At 39.1% G+C, this 22,534-nt stretch overlaps 2 protein-coding genes across 4 annotated transcripts; one reads left to right on the top strand and one right to left on the bottom strand.

Moving 5' to 3' along the window:
- Positions 1-1,752: 1,752 nt before the first annotated feature.
- RPL9 (ribosomal protein L9) lies at positions 1,753-6,445 on the bottom strand. The gene is made up of 8 exons (XM_007098873.3): positions 6,393-6,445; positions 5,895-5,941; positions 5,691-5,806; positions 5,055-5,150; positions 3,560-3,692; positions 2,436-2,516; positions 2,096-2,210; positions 1,753-1,843 (listed from the first exon to the last, which is right to left on the bottom strand). The coding sequence occupies exons 2-7, from the start codon at positions 5,938-5,940 to the stop codon at positions 2,104-2,106; spliced, it is 579 nt and encodes a 192-aa protein (XP_007098935.2). The 5' UTR covers position 5,941; positions 6,393-6,445; the 3' UTR covers positions 1,753-1,843; positions 2,096-2,103.
- On the top strand, positions 6,393-22,297 carry LIAS (lipoic acid synthetase). Of its 3 annotated transcripts, none has more exons than XM_042984705.1 (11): positions 6,393-6,531; positions 7,770-7,936; positions 9,105-9,198; positions 10,539-10,619; positions 12,601-12,757; positions 12,844-12,901; positions 15,082-15,210; positions 17,132-17,277; positions 19,152-19,222; positions 19,984-20,095; positions 21,948-22,297. In XM_042984705.1, exons 1-11 carry the CDS (start codon positions 6,403-6,405, stop codon positions 22,001-22,003), a joined length of 1,200 nt encoding a protein of 399 aa, XP_042840639.1. In that variant the 5' UTR covers positions 6,393-6,402; the 3' UTR covers positions 22,004-22,297. The 3 variants fall into 3 exon arrangements, with proteins under 3 accessions (XP_042840639.1, XP_007098937.2, XP_042840640.1); XM_007098875.3 differs by lacking the exon at positions 6,393-6,531 and adding an exon at positions 6,549-6,685; XM_042984706.1 differs by lacking the exons at positions 6,393-6,531; positions 9,105-9,198; positions 12,601-12,757; positions 12,844-12,901 and adding an exon at positions 6,549-6,685.
- The last annotated feature ends 237 nt before the right edge of the window (positions 22,298-22,534 follow it).

The following is a 22,534-nucleotide window of genomic DNA, read 5'->3' as shown; positions in this document are numbered from 1 at the left end:
AAGTAAACACAATGAATCCCCATTGTTCAGTTTTGACAAGTATCAATTTATAGGCATTCTGTTTCACTTCGAATCTCATCCAATGCCCTCCCCAACCCCACTTTAAGTATTTCAAAGCAAACTACAGTTTAACATTTCACTTACATTTCTTAACAACTTAGCACCAAACTAAAGATTAACTTAAAATAAAAAAATCCAGTTGGCTCATTTAAAATCAAGATCTCAGGGCTCCTGGGTGGCTTAGTTGTTGCGCGGTCAACTTCAGCTCAGGTCATGATTTCACAGCTAGAGTTGGAGCTCTGAATCGGGCTCTGTGCTGACAGCTCAGAGCCTGGAGCCTGCTTCGGATTCTGTGCCTCCCTCTCTCTGTCCCTCCCCCACTCCCATTCTGTCTCTCAAAAATAAAATAAAATCAAGATCTCAGTATAGCGCCGAGATGGCTCAGTCGGTTGAGTGTCTGACCAGCTCACGTCATGTCGTCACACTTTTGAATTCAAGCCGTGTCGGGCTGTGGACAGCTCAGAGGCCATAGCCTGCTTAGAATTCTGTCTCCCCTCTGCGCCTCCCCTGCTCGCGCTCTCAAAAATAAGCAAAACATTTAATAAAATAAAGATCTCAGTAAGACCCATACATTCCAAATGGTTACCTTTTCTTAACGTCTCTTTAAACATTTTAAGTAATCTGTATACCCAGCATGAGGCTCAAAATCACAACCCCAAGATCAAGAGTTGCATGTTCTACCAACTCAGCCAGGTGCCCCTCTTAAAGTCCTTGAACATACCTTACTTTGAAGGCAGAGTCTACACTTTTCTGATGGATTTAACGTGTAGTTGGGAAGAGGAATCAAAGTTGAATGCTGTTATTTTGCCCGAGAAATCAAAAGGTTGGAGTTTCTATCAAATGAGATAGGGAAGACAGCAGGAAGAGGCTGGGGGCAACCCTGCTAAATTAGTCTAATATGGTAACATATTTAAAGCATGACATAACATTAATTAGATTATGGAAGGGTTATCAGTTTCTAAAAACATCAAGGACTAGCATATGGGAGTAAATGGGTGAGGTAGGACAGAGTTAAGAGTGAGGATCTTGGACACAACCACCATATTTATCATGAACACAAAGTAACCTCACTAAGGCGTATCACTGTTCCATTCTTCAGCTGCTTTTTTCACATGAAGTTACTGGTATAGATAAAGGACTCAAGCACATTTACCTCACAATATTCAAATTTATGCCTCTGCAAAATTAGATACCTTCAGGACCCCTCCCCCCCCCCCTAAAGTTCTACATCCAATGATGAACAAATGGTGTTGCCTATTACTGGTACCGTTTTTCTTCCCTGAAATATCCGCACTAATCCTTCAAAAAACCAAATTCAAGCCAATTCTCCCATTAAATATTACTAGAAAAAACCCCCATCCTATTCCCTGTTATTGTTCTTAGCACACTACAATTACTTCTGGATGGTTTAATTGCCAAATAGTAGAAAAGGATTGTCGGTTTAAGAAAAAGCCCAAATAGGGGTGGACAGGGTGGCTCAGTTGGTTAAGTGCCCGACTTCTGCTCAGGTCATGATCTCACAGCTCTGGAGTTCGAGCCCCATGTCAAGTTCTGTGCTGACAGCTCAGAGCCTGGAGCCTGCTTCAGATTCTGTGCCTCTGTCTCTCTGCCCCTCCCCCTGCTCACGCACTGTCTCTCTCAAAAATAAAAAATAAACATTAAAAAAAATTAAGAAGGAAAAAAAGAAAAAGCCCCAAATCAGTACAGTTTTATTGCATCTTTAAAGTATCACAAGTAAGTCTGAAAGATCATCCGGCCTCTTGCTGTTTCTGTAGCTGGACAACTGTAAAAAGAAATGAAAAAAATCTGTCGATTACCATCAATACCTTTGCCCAAACAAGTTCTACTCTAATCTGAAACATTTAAAATTATGATTTACTAGTTCATAGTAAAAATGTATGTCAAAATTCTTATTCTGCCAAATTCACGGTGTTCCGGTAAACTTGTGTTGTCATTACAACTCCAGTTTCAGATTCTAGTAAATTAAGACCTCTAAACTAAAGCAGTAAGGAAACTTATAAACATAAGAACCTACCGTAGATTTTATTCATCAGCCTGCTGAACAGTTCCTTTTTCAGAAACATAGATACCATCCAAAAATTTCCTGATATCCTTGTTTTTAACTGTTGTGGCTTGCTGAATCAAAGCAGCTATTAACAGTAAGAAAGATAAAGACAATTACACCACCAGCCAGACCCATCGTAAAAAAGTATTTTATCATATACTATACTTAAACCTATGTATCTTTGAGACAGCTTTTTATTCAACTTCTGCAAATGAAAAAGCTCACCAACTGAACAGAATTATCATGTATTAAACTAGAAGATTTAAACCAAATTCTGTAGGCATAATTAGGCATAGTAAAACATACAAACCTGAGTTTGATACAAGTTCAATGTCATTTCCTTCAAGAATTAACTCATCTTTCTGGGCTTGAGATACGGAACAAGCAACACCTGAAAGAGAAGGCGTTCACATAGTGTCAACATGATATGAAATCTTTACAATATTTACTTTCAAAATATTTACAGTAGCAACTTATTCCATTTAAAATTCCAAACTTCAAATCACACTTGAGATTCTGATTTACAGGACCTGACTTTTACCGAGGCAAAATCTGGTTTGTGTTCCTGCTTGAATGAACCTGTTCCAGAGTAGTTAGATTTTCAGTGATTCGGTCAAGGAGTAGAAGACGGTATGCACCTAGTGCAATTTAGCTGTGCAAAGCTGTGTTATCAAGTCTTAATTCTACTGTATATATTTGATATCGCCAAATTTATTTTTTACTTAACAGTTCCCATTAAATGTGTTGACCATGTAATGTTTTTGTAGACCCATTAAACTGGTATTTAGAATCCCTTCTTCCCACCCCAATGAAATCAAGAAGCATCAAGAAAGCACTAATTTTAAAATTTTCTAACATTGGGGTGGCACCTGGCTAGCTCAGTCAGTAAAGTATGTTACTCTTGATCTCGGGGCTGCGGGTTCCAGCCCCATGTTTGGTGTAGTTACTTGAAACTAAAATCTTTAATGTAAAAAAAAAAAAAATTTTTTTAAATGCTTTTATGTTTACCATGTATCAAGCCAAAACTGTTCCACATGTATTTCAATTTTAACTCATTTAACCATGAGATGGCTCCAATTTTACAGATGAGTAAAATGAGCTGCACAGAGGCAGGTAATTTGCCCAAGGTTGACAAACTTAAACCTAGGCAGTGTATGCTATTAACCACTATTCAAACATTTTTTATTTTTAAAGATTTCAGTTTGCAAAGACTGAACACAGCTACACATCCTGAAACTACTCTAATGCGTAAGCCTTTAGGAATCACAATCAATAGGAGTATGGTATCAAGCCTTAACTAACACCAAGAGTTATCACAAGCATAATCAAAATGGACAATTCTGAAATAAATCTGTATTTATAGCCAACCCCAAACACCAGTCTTCACAAGTAAAACAAAACATTTCTGAACCATATCTAAAAGTATGCACATACCTGGCCTCATCCGAACCCTGCGTATGTATTTCTCACCCAAGAAATTTCGGATTTCAACAAGAGAGCCATTCTCCTGAATAACAACGTTGATGGGGAAGTGGGCATACACAGACCTCATCTTGTAACGGAAGCCCTGTTAGAACAAACTATTAGCAAAGCTGAGCAATTTGAAAGACAAGAAATTCAGTTTTTAAATTTTGTAGGATGCTTACATTACACTAGAATTTAAAAATGCAACAATCCTCCCATAACACTCATTTTCAAGATTTTGTAACAACAGTCACCTGTACCAAAGCCTTACAAACTGTATACATCAACATGTTTTCTCTCTTCAATGGACTGTAAAGCTCTTTAAGGAAGCATGTATTTACTGCTTCCTATACCCACAGTAAACAATGCCAGCTTCTTATTTTTTACTTATTTTTTTTAATGTTTTTATTTATTTTTGAAGGAGAGAAACAGAGCATGAGCGGGGGGAGGAGCAGAGAGAGGGAGACCCAGAATCCGAAGCAATCTGAGCTGTCAGCACAGAGCCCAACGCGGGACTCGAACTCATTGAACCGCAACATCATGACCTGAGCCAAAGTTGGACGCTTAATCAACTGAGCCACCCAGGCCCCCCAACAATGCCAGCTTTTTAAAATGAGAACCCCAAAGTCCTTCATCTTTGGCACTAGATTTTTACTGAGTTACTAAAGTATGCCAGATGACAACAAGGATTAAGACAGGCTCTCAAAGAACTTAGCCTGGTACCAAGAGGAAATATGTGAAACATGACCCAATAAGGGGTGTGATGGAGTTGAAGGACAGGATGCCATTTAAAAAGGCTGAGTTTTAATGCAGAGAAAAGCATTTCAGCAAAGACATGAAATATATCTTAACGGCTGAGAGAGGGAGTTAGAAAGAGAATAGTGACATCAAACACACTTGTAGGAAGCTCAGAAATTAGATCCATCCACCTTTTTTCCATCCCTTCAAGGGATCCTGGTGGTAAGAGGCATACCAAGAAATCAAAGCCTACCTTACAGGATACATTCCCTACAAAAAAACCACAACCCTGAAGGTTTGACTTTTGTTTGTGTGGGGGAAAAAAAACACCATCAACCTACTTTAAGACCATCTGGTCTTCACCCACATTTATCACTTAATCCTAAAGACCTGCAGAAGCCTATTAAAAACTGCCAAGATGGGCACCTGGGTGGCTCAGGCATTGAGCCTCTAACTCTTGATTCTGGCTCATGCCATGATCTCACACTTCGTGGGATCGAGCCTCTGTGCTGACTGCATGAGGCCTGCTTTGGATTCTCTTTCCCCTCCCTACTCACAGCACACTTGCTCTCTCAAAAGAAGTAATTTTTTTTTTCCCCAAAATCACCTTTCCCAAGTACCGCAATAAATTACATAATAGATGCTCTACAGCATTTATGCTGCATGCATAAAGTACAGCTGAGAAACCTCCCCTTCCAAAACAAAGCAGTCTGATCAATCTACTTACCAATGTAACACCCTTGATCATGTTCTGTACATGACTACAGATAGTACGGACAGTAGCCAGTTCTTTTCTATTTCCCCACCATTTGTCAACACGGAGCTGTAACAAAACAAAAACTTTAGAAGATTCTTTCCAATAGTAAGTCAGCTTGAAGAAAATCCATTTATTCACGATTCTAGTATTAGCCCTAATTAAAGCACCCACACAGAAAGCCCTCAATAATTTAACTTTTTTACCACTACGTATCACAAAAATACTAATTTTCAATTTGCATCATACTTCATTCCTAGAAAGCTAAAATACCAGGCTCACAAGAGCTGCCTGGTTCCTAAAATTTCTACAAAATAATCACAAGGAAAATAAACCTAACTTGTAACAGTATTAAAACCTCGACGCTCATGATAACTATGATAGTAGGTACTAGTATTGAGTTTTATAATCAGAATTTCCTTTCCCAACTTCACTAACGCAGTAACACTGCAACTAGCTACACTTGTGAACACCAAATTTTAAGCTAAAACATTGAACCTGCATTCCGTAACTTACAGCAACCAAATTCGGTACTATTACATCACTGCCTTCCAAACAAGCAATTGATGTGCAAAAAAAAAAAAAAAAAAAAAAAAAAAAAAGCCTCACCCTCTTCTTTTTCTTTCCAAGAAGACTGAGTTCTACATTGATGTGATTGAAGTCCCTTCGCAGGGTTCCTCTGGGTCCCTTCACAATAACGGTACGTCCCTTGAGAGTGATGTCGACTAAGAAAACAGGTTTGTGAGTCCCCCGAAGAAGATACAAGGCAGGCAATAAAAGACGTTAAAAAAATACAAACATCAGGTCTCATACCATTTTCCGGAATGTCGACAGTTTGATTGCTGAGAATGGTCTTCATTCTGAAACACAAACACCTGGGGTTATGAGGCCGGTTCAGGCCTGTTTGTGATCAAACTACCCAGCGCGGAGCTCCACTCCTACCTGAGACTGGCAAGCTGAACCCCCGGAGAGGACACAGGAGGACCAACCAGGAGAGCAGCCCAATGCTGCGGCCTGGCCAGGAAAGAGCAGCTCCCAAACGGATATTACAAGCACAGGGGGCGAATTCCCGCTCAGAGCAACCCAAGGAGCCCTATTAAGGCGGCGCCACCCCGGCAAGGCTGAGGGGCGGGGGTAGGCCTCTGAGTCCAGTACAGGGCTCGAATCCCAGCGCCACCAGATCCATATGGCGCTCGTCGCGCGGGGAAACAACCAGCATAGAGGCTCCGAGCGCCAGATTCGCGCCCCTGGCTTTCCCAGAGCCGATGGCTTCAGATTCCCCAAACCCACAAAACTCGGATACATCCTCACCTCGCAGTAGATGCGGCAAAGAGAGAGCGTCTTTCGTCATCACGTTCTTGTAGCCCGTAAGGGCTCTGCGTATGGCGTCATGAGAGCGCGACGCTACCAGGCTAAAGCAGCCAATCGCGGAGCAGGTCAAGTCCCCCGGGTCAGTGGTGGCTCAGATTTTGTGTCATAAACCGAGCGACGGTTTGTCGACCTGTCTTTCCCGGGAATTAGTGATCCTTCGACTCTGCTAGAAAAAAAAAAAGAGAGGGATGTCTCTTCGCTGCTGGGGCGCCGCCTGCACCCTGGGGCCCCGGGTGAGCGGCAGGGCGAGCAGGATGCGACCCTGGGGTGGAGGGGCTCCCATCTCTTCAGAGCGCCCAATTATAAGGCCCGCACTTACTGAGCGTTTACTTTTAGCCGGGCGCTGTGCTATCATTTTTCCTGTAGTATTCCATTGAATTCTCCTGACACACCGTCAGGTTGAGTCTCTGGTACTGGTTTGTTTGTAGGTCTCTCTCGCAGGCGCTGAGGGCTTTCTTTCTGCTTAGCACAGTGATCTGTACCCTGTATTGGTTGGAGCATTATAGGAGCACTGCGATGAGCACCCCAAATTCCTACTTTGTGTTGGGCTCTTGTTAGTAGACACCAGGTCTGGGTGATGAGAACACAAGCCTATGCTCTAACTTTAGCAGGGGAGTGGTCGTGGAGTGAAGTAGCAATCTCACAGCACTCCAACAGCACTCATTTTAAATTGTTGAAGGTTGCATGTACTCGTGAATTTTAGTGTTTGGGCTATCTTGCACACGTTCGTGTTCAGATCTAGAAGTAAGTGTTTTGTTGTTGTTGTTTTTTATGGTCAGCAAATGTATATTGAGTGACTACCGTGAATTAAAACGTTAGGTTCGGTTTCTCGCCTTTCAGTTCTCTGAAACCTTAGCTAAACATTATCTCTGCATTTTAACACCAATGCTTATCCAAAGCCCAAATAAGAGAGACTTCTTGCAAATTTCCTTTTAAACGTCTTTAACTCAACTCAGGAGTAGAAAATCCAAAGCTGTGGCATCTCCAGTTATTGCAGTTTAAACTTTTGAAAGAGAATTTTAGCACTTAGGTGGGCTACTTGAAATAGTGACATATGTTAGCCAGTTCCAAAAGTTTCCAAATCTATTGTACATCTAGTAGTAAGTGGTTAGCTCTCATTGTCTTTCAGGTTTCATCTGTTCTCCTTGAGGCTTCTTTAATCCTAGATTTTAAGCTCCTATATAGCGCCTGTAAATTGTTTGACTAATTTCTGTATCAGTTGTCTGGCTTTACCCCTTCTTTTAGGTATTGAAATAGGTTAAAACTAAATTATTTCAAACCCCACTAAGTACGTGTGATAATGAACTCTTTCTTTAGGTATTTGGAAGATACAGCCCAATCAGAGCAGTAAGTTCCTTGCCAGAGGAAAAAAAGGAATTCTTACAGAATGGACCAGACCTTCAAGATTTTGTAACTGGTGATCTTGCAGACAAGAGCAAGTGGGATGAGTATAAAGGAAACTTAAAACGCCAGAAAGGAGAAAGGTAATTGAAATTCTGAGATAAATTCCTTCATTGTGCATTATTTTCAGATATGACCAATCCTTAGATATAATTTTAATGACACTTGGTATATTTAACTAAAAATCATTAGAAAGAAGTGATAACAGACCTGGAACAGGTAAATAAGTGGAATTGTTGGAATCCTTTTCTTTGTGTCCTTTGACAGTTTTTCTTCTGTCCTTCTAGGACTTAGCCATCTTAAACCACCATCTCCCATTTTGTATTCAGCATCAAATTTCTTCAGACAACAAACATTATCTATCACCTTGCTACTAGTCGGTTTGACCTTGATAAATTTTTCATTGTTACTGGGTGTTGACCCAACTTGTTGCTTCTCCTATTCAACGTACATATGACCTGTGAATACCTTGCTTTAATTTAAAATAATGGTAAGGGAATTTTGTACAGAGTGCAGATTGTTTTGGGACATACCTTACACAACATCTTCTAGTTCACAAGTGGTTATAAGTCTAAGGGAACCTCAGGATATGTAGTCTTCACTCCAAATTTTAGACTTTTTTCCATTTAATAACGATCATAAATTTGGAATGTAGAGCAGAAAGTACACTTGTGGGATCTCTCCTTACTCTGAACAAATACTGAATTTTTGTGTTATTCAGTGAGGAATGAGATGTTCAACAACTTCCTCATTTTTTTTTTTTTAACATTTATTTATTTTTGAGACAGAGACAGACAGAGCATGAACGGGGGAGGGTCAGAGAGAGAGGGAGACACAGAATCTGAAACAGGCTCCAGGCTCTGAGCAGTCAGCACAGAGCCCGACGCGGGGCTCGAACTCACGGCCCGTGAGATCATGACCTGAGCTGAAGTCGGACGCTCAACCGACTGAGCCACCTAGGCGCCCCCCTCATTTTTTATTAGGACGATTTGCCTTTGCAAAAGGTAGACATGAGCATAGTGCTCTGTTAGACAGTTATGAGTGTTTTCTGAAGCAGTTTGAGCAAGTCTAAATTTGATTCTATGTTCTTACTCTTCTGGCAGAAATTATAAGAATTAACCCAGGGTTGTGGGGGGGGAGAAAAAAAAAACCTCTTCACCAAGAATTGTAATAAAGCAAAGTTAACTTCAAAGCTGTGTGATTATTTGGGAACATATTTGTTAACGGATAGTTATGTTTGGCTTTCCTCAGGTTAAGACTACCTCCATGGCTAAAGACTGAGATTCCCATGGGGAAAAATTACAATAAGTTGAAAAATACATTGCGGAATTTGAATCTTCATACAGTAAGTTTCAGTGTTAAATGTCCCTCTTAAGTAAAAGTCATAATGTTTCTACATATGTGTAACTTAAAAATATGGAGCACCTGGGTGGTTCAGTCATTTAAGCATCCAACTTGGCTCAGGTCATGATCTCATGGTTTATGAGTTCGAGTCCTGCATCAGGCTCTATGCTGACAAGTTGGAGCCTGGAGGTTGCCTTGAATTCTGTGTGTGTGTCTCTCTCTCTCTGCCCGTCCCTCACGCTCTGTCTCTCTCTCTCAAAAATAAATAGGGGCGCCTGGGTGGCTCAGTTGGCTAAGCGACCAACTTCGGCTCAGGTCATGACCTCACGATTTGTGAGTTGCAGCCCTGCATCAGGCTCTGTGCTGACTTCTTGGAGGCTGGAGCCTGCTTCAGATTCTTGTGTCTCCCTCTCTGACCATTCTCTGCTCTCTTTCTCTCTCTCTGTTTCTCGTTCTCTCTCAAAAATAAATAAAAACATTAAATACATACATACATACATACATACATACATAACACAAACAGCAAAGAAAGTGAATAAAGATGTTTAGGGATGCATCATGATCGGTAATGGAAATACATATAAAAATCATTTTCCCTGCTTGGGGCGCCTGGGTGGCTCAGTTGGTTGAGCGTCTGACTTCAGCTCAGGTCATGATCTCACACTTCGTGGGTTTGAGCCCTACGTCGGGCTCTGTGCTGACAGATCACAGTCTGGAGCCTGCTTCGGATCCTGTGTCTCTCTTTCTGCCTCTCCCCTGGTCATGCTCCTCCTTCTCTCAAGAATAAATAAACATTAAAAATTTTTCAAAAACCATAGCTTATAAAAATCATTTTCCCTGCAAAAGAGACAAAAAGTAATTGTATTTCTTAATTTCTCATTAATAGTACAAAAAAGATTTTTTTTCCTTCAACCTAGGAAATTAGGTGTTTTTTTTTGTTTTATATTACCAATTAAGTACATGCTTACTAGACAGAGTATAATATTAAATATGAGATGTCATATATGCAATTCCAAATGTTAACTATACCACTTTAATTTTTTAGCATATATCCAACCAGACCTTTTCTTTGCACATATAAAATGTATACATTTATATCGTTTTTAATTTAAAAATGGGATCCTTATATATATATATATATATACACACACACACATATATACACGTATATATGTATGTATACACGTACACATACAGTTTGTGAGTTTAACAGCATTTTTGAATAGTGAATTTCTTCATAAATACATTGAAAAGAACAGACCGTTTAAAATGCTTGATCACTAATTTGTTCAATTGGTTAATATTTTCAGTTGATTGTATTCCATTCCCTTTTACTCACAGGTGTGTGAGGAAGCTCGCTGTCCCAACATTGGAGAGTGTTGGGGAGGTGGAGAATATGCCACAGCCACAGCCACAATCATGGTAAGAACACCTCAGACTATAAAGTTTTTGTCTGGAAACCGAAAGGAATATTTAATCTTTCTCCTAAAAATGTGCATGATGAATCTCTGACCAGATTTTGTGTTACATGTGAATTTATGAAAAATATGAGGAAAAAAAACCTGACAGAATAATCTAGGCTGATATGCTCTCACCCTTCGCTGAATAAATCTATTTTTGATTTTTCCATGTATGTAATAGCTAATCATATGGTGCTTTGAAATATCTCTTCTGTTAACTTTTGGAAATGTTATTCATGATTGCTTAACTTTTCCTCCCCTCAACAATAATAAGCATGTATTTTTGTCTCCCATGTCCCTTCAGTTGCCTGGGGGTACAACTGCTCTTGACTGGGCTAAATTGGACTGCAGGCAATACATTGAGGTCTCAGGGTTCAGGTCCGCTCCACAGAGCTTTATTCTCTTTAGACCAGCAGCTCTCTAAGACCTATTCTTATCATGAAGCATGGAAGAGCACCAGAGGGCAAGCCAACCATCCATGCCCATTTGAGGCTTCTGCTTGGTCATGCCTGCTATTATTCTCTTGGCCAAAGTAAGTCACACATAGCCAAGCAGACAGCAATGGAGGCAGAGACGTAAGCCCCCTGCCCAGTTGGAGGCCCTGCAGGTTACATCGCAAAGGGTAAAATATATAATCTTAATATGGTAGAGTAAGAATTGGTATTAACTGTGTAACCTACCATATTTATCCAGAGGGGTTTGGAGGTTGAGATGCTAGGGTTAAATCTAAATTGTGTGCAACTGGAAGTTCATACTTACTGGGAATGTCTAAGTTGGACCGGCAGGAGGCTATTTATGTGAGGAACCAAGGCTTATGAAATAAAGTTGACCATGGAGCTTATTCAGGTTACAGTTCTTGAAGGAAGGAGTGATTTTGAACACTCCATTATGGAAATCTCTTGTTTCATCCCTTGCCTGGCTCCTTTCCCCACTGACTCATGACTGGTTTCCGGAAAGAGGTCAGTGTTTCAGTAAATCCGTTTGAGACGTTGGGACCACAGCTATGAGTCCCCTGTGAGAAAATTAAACATAAAGAGAAGAGGATCTTTCTCTTCCAAATCTCAATCCATTACTGTGCAGCTTTGAAACTCCAGTGGCCCCAAAACATCCACAATGGCTGTACTTGGCATGTCAGAACATGGTAGTGACCTGTAGCAGCAGGAGCAGTGTCCTGAACAATAGCAGTACCCACAGGAAGCAGATTGTTAACTTTATGTGTTTTCTCTTTCATCTATTTAACAAGAAGGAGCTATGCCTTCCATTTAATTCCCACAGAGACCTGCATGTTGATATGTTAATTGAATGTTTTATTCCCTTTAAATAATTTTTATTAATATTAAATAAGTACAGGGGCATCTGGGTGGCTCAGTCATTTAACTGTCCCGACTTCAGCTCAGGTCATGATCTCACGGTCCGTGAGTTTGAGCCCCATGTCGAGCTCTCTGCTGTTGCTGAGAGCTCAGAGCCTGCTTTGGATCCTCTGTCTCCCTCTCTCTCTGCCCCTCCCCCACTCATGCTCTCTTGTGCCCTGTCTGTCTCTCAAAAAGTTTAAATAGGTACAAAAGAATCTTTATAGACTATATGTAAGTTACAAAGAATAACAATAGACAGCCTGATACCTCTAGTTTAAGAGTAGAGCATTAGCATTATCTTTGAACCCTACTGTACATCCTTTCCTGCTCCTGTCACCTTTTTAACTTTAATGCTATTTTTAATTCTGAGCTTATTCCCTTTTCTTTCCAGTTTTACTACATGTATTTGTATTCCTTAACTGTATTTTGTTTACGTATTCCTTAACTGTATTTTGTTTACTTTGAATGTTTCAAATTTCCTATAAGCAGTATTAAACTGTATTCATTTTTTGTAACTTGCTTTATTCTCTCAACATATGTTCTTCAGGGTCATCCTTCTATTTGATTTAAATTGTATCGTCTCTGTTCTAGTTGATGGGTGATACGTGTACAAGAGGTTGCAGATTCTGTTCTGTTAAGACTGCAAGAAATCCAGGTCCGCTTGATGCCAATGAGCCCTACAATACTGCAAAGGCAATTGCAGAGTGGGGTCTGGATTATGTTGTCCTGACGTCTGTGGATCGAGATGGTTAGTGTGTCATCATTGGCTCTTCCAGAAATTGGCTCTTACTAAGTTGTGACATCATCTTGAGCAGTGGACTCTTTTGTTTCTAGATATGCCTGATGGAGGAGCTGAGCATTTTGCAAAGACTGTATCATACTTAAAGGAAAGGTACTTGTTTTTGCATTTGCTTGTGTAAACTTAATTTTTTTTAAGTTTATTAATTTGAGACAAAGAGAACGTGCATGTGTACATGCACAGGTGAGGGGCAGAGAGCAAGGGAGAGAGAGAATCCCAAGCAGGCTCCTCACAGTCAGTGCAGAGTCTGATGCAGGGCTTGAACCCATGAATCGTGAGGTCATGACCTGAGCCAAAGTCAAGAGTCGGACGCTTAACTGACTGAGCTACCCAGCCACCCCAAACTTTGAGTAATTCTTTTTAACTTTCTTTTTTTTTTTAAGTTTATTTATTTATTTATTTGGAGGGGGGCGGAGAGACAGAGAGAGAGAGAATGAGAATCGGTGGGGGAGGGGCAGAGAAAGAGGGGGACAGAGAATCCGAAATGGGCTTTGCACTGACAGCAGAGAGCCCAATGTTGGCTCAGGCTCACGAACCATGAGATCACGACCTGAGCTGAAGTCAGACACTTAACTGACCAAGCCACCCAGATGCTCCTTGAGTAATTTTTTTTTTAATTTATTTTTATTTTTAAAATTTTTTTTGAAGTTTTTATTTATCTTTGAGAGACAGAGACAGAGCACAAGTGGGGGAGGGGCAGAGAGAGAGAGGGAGACACAGAATCTGAAACAGGCTCCAGGCTCTGAGCTGACAGCACAGATCCCGACACGGGGCTTAAACCCATGAACCACGAGATCATGACCTGAGCTGAAGTCAGACACTTCACTGACTGAGCCACCCAGGCGCCCCGAGTAATTTTTTTAAAAAGCATAAAACTGCAGTCTTCCCAACACTAATTTTGAATAAATCATCATCTAGAAGTATATGGATGAGATAAACTCCAACGTTGTTAAAATGCAAGCATACAGATTTTATCCATGTTTATATGCCCTGGGAAATTTACCCATAATCTACATTTTTATTAATATTTTAATCCCATCTATTTAAAAAGAATTAAAAAAGGAGTTATGTTGGGGCACCTGGGTGTTTGTTTCATTTGGTCTGATGCTTGATTTTGGCTCAGGTCATGATCTCGTGGTTTGTAGGATCAAGCCCCATATCCATGCTGACAGCACCGAGCCTGCTTGGAATTCTCTCTCCCTCTCTCTCTGCCCCTCCCCGCTCATACTTCCTGTCTCTCTCCCAAAATAAATAAATAAATAAAGGTAAAAAAAAAAAAAAAAACCTTAAAAAAAAGGAGTTATGCTTACTTCCTACAGCTTAGTGCGAGTTGAGTACCTAGCATTTAGTAAATGTTTCTTCAGTGATTTCCCCTGTGTTTTCTGGGTTTTTTTAATAGTTTACTTTAAAAAATTCTGTTTGCAACCCACTAAATTGATTTCACAAACTACTAATGGGTCTCAACTTTACAATTAAAAATAAAAACAGTAAGTTATAGGCTGTGTTCTTTCAACATCACTTATATGCATGAGAGGGCCTTTCCACATCTGTTCTCTCAGGAAATAGCTCCAGAAACTGCCACTGGGTTTGTGAAAAAATTTATCAGCTGTCCTAGTCATTTCTACTGCTGTCAAAGAGAACAGCACTATGACCTAGTTCATATTTTAATGCTTGAATGCATAGATAGAGTCAGAATATAAATAGGAGATTAATGTTTAACTTGTATTTCATTTAAGCAAAGCTCATGCATGACTCAGCAATTCAGAAAATAGTTTTTAAAACTCACAGCACTTGTGAAATATTTGCCTAGAGGAAGAGAGGATGGCACTATCTGATGAATTTTTAAAGAAATCAAAATTAAAGCAATCAAATAATATTTGCATTCATGTAAGAAATGTCCCAATTTACTTTCCAAAAAATAAAAAGATATTATATATTTAATGTTTTAATATTTATATTTTAATTCCTTTAAGCAACTTTATTTTCTTAATACCTGCTCAATAAAGTATGTCTGTTAATCTCAAAATTTATTCTGAACATTTTCCTGCAGTTGTGTTTTAACCACTATGTACATAATATTTGATGTTCAGGGTGTTTTTTTCCTATAACAGTTTATTTATGAACATTTGTATGTTCATGCTTTCCTTGGCAAGATTCTAAAGATTACACTGTTGAATGAAACTGATCCTGAATGAGTACTGGTAATTTCTGTTTTAAGCAATAGATGTCAGTTTTTTCCCTCAGTTTGATACTTATTTTTTTTTTCCCTATAGGAATCCAAAAATTCTTGTGGAATGTCTCACCCCTGATTTCCGAGGAGATCTTAAAGCAATAGAAAAAGTTGCTTTGTCGGGATTAGATGTGTATGCTCATAACGTAGAGACAGTTCCAGAATTGCAGAGGTGATTACATGTACAGAGTAATGTTGGCAAATTTAGGGGCCAGAATCTGCTATATTTTCTCTTTTTTCAGGAGAGAACTTTGTATTCGACTTTTACGAAGTGAGCTCTCTTTCTTTTCTTAACAAAAGCAACATATATCTATCACAGGAAAAAGAAAATATAGCCAACAAAAACAGCATAAACATCACCCATATTATTTCTACCCAGTAATATTGATTACTATAACCTATACATATGGGCATATATTTATATGCATGTATGTATGTTTTGGTGCACGCACACATAATGGTCATCTTTTTGATTTAAAATAGTATCATATTGGGGCGCCTGGGTGGCTCAGTCGGTTAAGCTTCCGACTTCAGCTCAGGTCATGATCTCGCAGTTCGTGGGGTCGAGCCCCGCGTCAGGCTCTGTGCTGACAGCTCAGAGCCTGGAGCCTGCTTCGGATTCTGTGTCTCCCTCTCTCTGCCCCTTCCTTCCTCATGCTCTGTCTCCCTCTGTCTCTCAAAAATGAATAAATGTTAAAAAAAAAATTTTTTTTAATAGTATCATATTGCCAGTGCCGATTTTTTTTCAAAAAATAGTTTTCAAAAAGAAAAAAATTATATAAAAGCAAATTACTTTGTAATTCTAAAAAAAAAAAGACTTTAAAATACTTTTGGCACTAATATATGCAATAAATGATACAAAAGAAATACTCAGATGTATTATTCAGAAGTAGTTTAAATCTCTTTTAAAAAGTGGGTACTGTGCTCGCTTCGGCAGCACATATACTAAAAAAAAAAGTGGGTACTATTCTTTCTACTAATGTTAGCAGATAGAAGTATTTACAGATTGTTATCCCACGTTAACGACCATATTCATATTTCAGAATGATGAAAATTATTCTAACCTTCAGGCAAGATTAATATGTTTATTTAATTTTAGTAAAGTATTTGGCAGTGATCTTATTAGCTTCTACACATCACATGTATCAAAGAACTTGAAAAAAGTATGGTGGACAACCAGCATTTCCACTACAGCATAAATAAATATTAGGGAGCATAACTTAAATTCACTGGAGAAATACTTTCAAAAGTAATTATGTTTGGTATTGTCAGTTTTGTGGTTATTTTTAAATCCACAAATTGGTTTCCTTTCTTCCCTGTGTATTGGTCCCTGATGAAAAATAATGACTACAGCAAGTCAGTTACACACAAAAAAAGTGCATTAGAATTCAAGTGAATGCTGGATTAACATCAGCAACTCTCTGTCCTTTTGGCCTTGTCGCCATTTAAAGCATGGTTTGGCTGCTGTTGAAGTCTAGCACACAGCCTGTTCCAACCCTGTCATTTCTCATGATACCACCACAAGTGGGTGCCAGTTTCCCTGGTTTCACTTAAGAAACATTATCCTTGCCAGTGAAAATTCCAGAATCATGCCTTTTTACCTAAGAGATGTCAATGTCGTGTACTCACCAGCAGAGGGCAGCTTGGGCTTTAGAAAAGAAACCAACTTAAAAGTTTTCAGACCTGAAATGTGGGTTCAGGTTAAATAGCTTTTCCTTTGTTCACTTCAGAGATTTTCTTACTTCCACTCATTTCCCCTCTCTCTTGACTTACCCTCCCTTACAGTCACTCATTTTCAGCTTCAAATTCTGGTTTCTCAATGAGTAATTCCTAAACTGAATTATTACATTCTAGTTTTCTCTGCCACAGGTTTGAAAGGCCTTAAAAGTAGATAGAACTAGAGGGCCTAATGAAACCTGATACTCATTACAAAAGTAACAGCGAGATATTTGTGCACAAATGGTAGTATGGAACCATATGATTTAACGTAATGTTCAGAATGTACTTTTCTGGTCTTTTAGATAGCTTGCATAACTATGTACTTAGTTGAGCTTGTGGTTATTCTTGCTAACAACAGCCCTGCTGTTTTCAAGGAAAGTTCGTGATCCCCGGGCCAATTTCAACCAGTCTCTGCGCGTACTGCAACATGCCAAGGAGGTTCGGCCTGATGTGATTTCTAAAACCTCCATAATGTTGGGTTTAGGCGAAAATGATGAGCAAGTATACGCAACAATGAAAGGTAAAGAAGTTGGAAAATGAAAACTCTTTTTCATTTAATTTGAGTAATAGCAGGAACCCTCTTTTGAAGGCCCTCTTATGCCTCCTCCATAGTCTCAGTGAAAGTGCCAGTAAGAACAAAGTACAGGATATGATTATAAACAGCAGCATGAAAAGGAAAGGAAATATGTTTCTTAGAACCTTATGGAATGATATGCAGAAAGCTCAGGATATGAAATTTATATCCCATTTTATTCCCTACTCTTTCATCAAGTAAAAATATGATTTTATCCACTTTCTTGTTTAATCATTGAATAGTTTTTAAGAGCCAGACAGCTACTAGGAGCTCTGACAGGCAGTGACAATTCAAAGATGAATAAGATGAAGCCAGGTCTTTGAGGAAGAGCTTGTTGGTAACATTGTCACATAACATCATGTGCTTTGGACTCTGCTGATTCTTAGTTTTATTAGCCCATTTGCTTTGTGATTCTTGGGCTTTATAAATTGTAAGAAAAAAAACCCCTCTTATATTTACATGAGGATCCTTTGCCTACTTGTAGGTATGTATCGATTCTAAAGGTAACAAATCCAAATAGTAATTAAAAGCTTCTCTTTGGGGCGCCTGGGTGGCGCAGTCGGTTAAGCGTCCGACTTCAGCCAGGTCACGATCTCGCGGTCCGTGAGTTCGAGCCCCGCGTCAGGCTCTGGGCTGATGGACGGCTCGGAGCCAGGAGCCTGTTTCCGATTCTGTGTCTCCCTCTCTCTCTGCCCCTCCCCGTTCATGCTATGTCTCTCTCTGTCCCAAAAATAAATAAAAAAATGTTGAAAAAAAATTAAAAAAAAAAATAAATAAAATAAAAAATAAAAGCTTCTCTTTGGGGCACCTGGGTGGTTCAGTTGGTTAAGCATCACTTCGGCTCAGGTCATGATCTCACGGTTCGTGGGTTCAAGCCCCGCCTTGGGCTCTGTGCTGACAGCAAGCTCAAAGCCTGGAGCCTGCTCCGGATTCTGTGTCTCCCTCTCTCTCTTCCCCTCCCTCCCTCTCTTTCTCAAAAATAAACAATAAAAAAAATTTTTTTAGAAAAAAATTTTTTAAAAACTTCTCTTTACTAGAGTAAAACTATAGTTTTACTAGAAAGATTTCAATATGTAAGTGGTTAAATCACATCCCCTAGAGCACATCTTGCACATTTGGTAAAACTTAATACAGTGCATCTGGTCTGTAATATGTGACTTCAGGACTTTCATATACTGTTCCCTTCATCTCTTCTGTCTAACAGACTCCTGCTCAAAACACCCTTCACCCATATTTTAGCATTTATTCAGTGGTATTCGAGTTATTTGTCCTTTCTGTTAGCCCCTCATGATTGTCTTAATCATTTCTGTGTTTTCAGTCCTTTCATATTCCGTGGCACTTTTGAATGGATAGATCTAGTCTTACTCCCCAACATCAGGATTATAGGCCAGCATAAAGTTCACACCGTTCCAAAGTCAAATTATGCTCAGGGAAATTATGCTTACATCTACAGTTTTAGCACCATAAAAACATCTGCTAATGGGGTACCTGGCTGGCTCAGTCGGTGGAGCATGGTTATGAGTTTGAGCCCTACGTGGGGCCCAAAAAAATCTTGGGGCACCTGGCTGGCTCAGTAGAGCATGTGACTCGATGTTGGGGTTGTAAGTTCGACTCCCATTTTGAGCATAGAAACTATTTAAAAATAAGATATATATATATTTTAATTTTTAAAAGGGCCTGGCTGGTTCAGGGTTGTGAGTTTGAACTTGCATTGGGTGTAAAGGTTACTAGAAAAATAAACTAAATAAATAATAAAATTTTTTAGAAAAATGAGTCTTTTTAAAAAATCTGCTAATGTAACGTGTGCCCTTTTTCTGTAGCACTTCGTGAAGCAGATGTGGACTGTTTGACTTTAGGACAATATATGCAGCCAACAAAGCGCCACCTGAAGGTATCATTATCTTGAATTGCCAGATGTTCGCTGGTAATTTGAATTAAATCTTTGATGTCCATAGGTACAGTTAAGAAGCTGCTAGCTTTTTAGTGTAATGTTCCATGTATATTTCCAAGTCCCAGTTTCCATGTTATTGTCTGCATAAAGCCAGCAGATACACTGGCACTTTTTTGCTGCCCTCAAATTGTACAACTTAAATGAATGTACAGAAAAAGAATTTAGTTGTTGGGAAATTGCATTCATCCACACTTGGGATTTGTTTTTAGAGTTACATGAGAGCCAGAGGAGAAATAAGAAAGAAAAGTCAGTCTTCCTCTTTCTGCATTGGACATTCATTCATTCAAGAAAGTTTTATCAGGTAGTGACTGTGTGCCAGACGCAGTGCTAAGCAGAAGATACAAGACAAGTAAGGCAGTCTGGTCCTCAAGAATCTTCTAGGGGTGATTAATTCTTAAACCTGTTAGGGAAGGAGTAATACAGATACAGAATCTCTATAGATAATCTCATTTTTTTTTAGCCTTCGGAATAGTTAATGTAATACAGAGTTGATGTTTCCCCTCCTCTCTAATGAAGTCCTGATAGAATGGCCAAGGAACCAGTAGACAGGTAGTCTGTGAGGAAGGTGAGGAGGAAAGCCTCTGGGCAACTGGATACATTATGAAGTGAAAGCCATCCTGAATGCGTGGGCATAGATTTTCTATAGAATCAAAATGATTTAGGGAAATTCTAATCTATTAGAATTAATGCTTTCAATGTAGGTTGAAGAATACATTACTCCTGAAAAGTTCAAATACTGGGAAAAAGTAGGAAATGAACTTGGATTTCATTATACTGCAAGTGGCCCTCTGGTGCGTTCTTCATATAAAGCAGGTAAGTTACACCACAGGGGATGTTTTTATTTAGACCATAACTTTCATGTTAAAATTATAATAGCTGTGGTTATCTTTTGTAGGAAAAATCATTTTTTTTCTGGAACGTCCTTGGGAACTTTGCTCCATAGCGGTCCTATTAAGGAAAATTTTCTCTTAAGCTTGGTTTTTTCCTTAAGTAAAGAATCCCCTGCCCCTTTATGACTTGGCTACTGTGAATGAAAGCAGAAGTAATCGGCTTACTCTTTGTGTGGATTTCAATAGATTATTCAGAAATGACAGATACCAGTCAAGTACATAACATGGTTTTCTGAAAAATGTATATTCATTTGACAGTGATGCCAGCTGCATCTCCAAACTCCTAATTTCAGATCAATTTAAATCCTAAAAAGTGTCTGTTTGACTGCATTGCTGCTCATCGCATTATATCTTTGTGTTTTTCCTCCCAGAGGCAGCAGAAAAAAAATTTGTGAGATTATTTTCCATGTAGAAATCTTCAGTGTGTTTACTAGCTACAGTACAGTTCTTCATCTTTGTAATGCAGCTCTTATTTTGATCAGCAGCTTGAGCCAACTTACAAAAATAAATGCCGTTTCTAAGAGATGAAAAGTCTATGAGAACGTATCTGAAGCCCGAATTTAATCCAAAAAATGTTTATAAAGTTTTCCCGTCAGTTGGACTTAACAATTACACTTTCTTGAAGAATAAACAGTTATTTTTTGGATAGGTCTAAACTACATTATTACTGTAAATGATCTTTTAGATGGTTGTGCTGACAGGCTGAAATATGTAAAGGATAGAACTAACATCAGCTTCTAGAGTAGTTAAAGTAAAATTATTTGAGAGAAGTTTTTATTTTATTTTTTAAGGAAAATTTCTGGCATTAGTGAATTGTGAACTTTTTAATGCTTTTAAAGTGATCAGTAAAAGTTTGAATTCTGCTGTGTAGAGCATCAGACTCAGATGATGGGCTTGGGTCTGATAATGTTGGTTCTTCTCCTGCCACATTTAGGTAAGGTATGGAGGAGCGTGGATAACTCTCCATTACATGGCTGGGTTACGAACCTTGGGATTCCTGGTGATTGTGTACAGATATGGTCACTGCAGTTGTATATTGAGATGACAAAGTGAAGTTCATCAGACTCCTCATAAAATCAGGCCTGCAGTGCTGGGCTCTGACAATAAAAACTGAGCTGCGCTATAACAGTCATAGACTAAATGGAACCCTAATGACCTGAAAAGGGAATGTGCCCCCTCTAAGCAGCTAACTTAATGCACAGGCACAACTGAGGGGGTGGAGAGAAAGCCTATTATAAATGAAGAGCTCTTGCTTCCCTGGAGGGACATAAGCTAAAGGGATTCCATCAGATAAGTCTGCTCAACTGCATGGAGATCCATTTTAGAAACATCAGATCCAGGCTAATAATGTAGCAGAATTGCTCTCTGAAATGAATTGTGCCAACAGCAATACTTTGTCAGTGATGAGGAATAGATCGTGCACATAAAGTGGAATAGATGTTCTAAAGCAGACCCATAGGTACAGTAGGGTCACCCTTTATAATAGTAGGGTCCTAGAATAATAGAGACTAGTGCTAAAAAAATTTTTGTAAGCATTGGGGGTAGAGTTTACTTAAAAACTCTACAGAAAAAAAAAATGGTAAAGGTGATGGGACACCTGCCTGGCTCAGTTGATAGAACATGTGACTCTTGATCTTGGGGTCGTGAGTTCAAGCCCCCACGTTGGGTATAGAGCTTACATTAATTAATTAATTAATTAATTAAAGAATAAAAGGAAAACACTGAAGTGTAATTTTGAAATTTAATATTAATGTATTTTCATTTTTCCCAAATAGGTGAATTTTTCCTGAAAAATCTAGTGGCTAAAAGAAAAAAGCCCTCTAAAACATAACAAGACCTTCAAGACCACAGGAATTTTTAATACCTGATTCCATTTGGTAATAGAAGTGGTACCAGAATGCCTGGACTTCAGTGGACATACCTCAGTCTCTTTGTCTTAAGAAACATGTCAATAGCTGTGCATATTTAATTAATTCACTTGTCTTTTTGCATGTCTTGTCCTATTAAACAATCACTTGCTGTGATGTAATCATGAAACATCTTTTAAGGGTTACTATTACCAGTATAATTAAAAAATACATTAAAAACTTCTGGAAAAGGGGTGCCTGGGTAGTTCAGTCGGTTGAGCATCCAACTTCAGCTCAGGTGATGATCTTGCAGTTCATGAGTTTGAGCCCCATGTCAGGCTCTGTGCTGTCAGCCCAGAGCCTGCTTCAGATCCTGTCCCTCTCTCTCTCTGCCCCTCCACCATTCGTGCTTGCTCACTCTCTCACTCTCTTTCTAAAAAATAAATAAAACGCTAAAAAAAACTTTCAGAGAAGCTTTTAAGCCTGTTCCCTGTACATCGTGACTGCATTTCATT

The sequence above is a fragment of the Panthera tigris genome, chromosome B1 (genome assembly GCF_018350195.1).
Source record: "Panthera tigris isolate Pti1 chromosome B1, P.tigris_Pti1_mat1.1, whole genome shotgun sequence".
NCBI classification, from domain to species: domain Eukaryota; kingdom Metazoa; phylum Chordata; class Mammalia; order Carnivora; family Felidae; genus Panthera; species Panthera tigris.
Note: the sequence above shows the minus strand (reverse complement) of the source record. Positions and strands in the feature narration are given on the sequence as shown.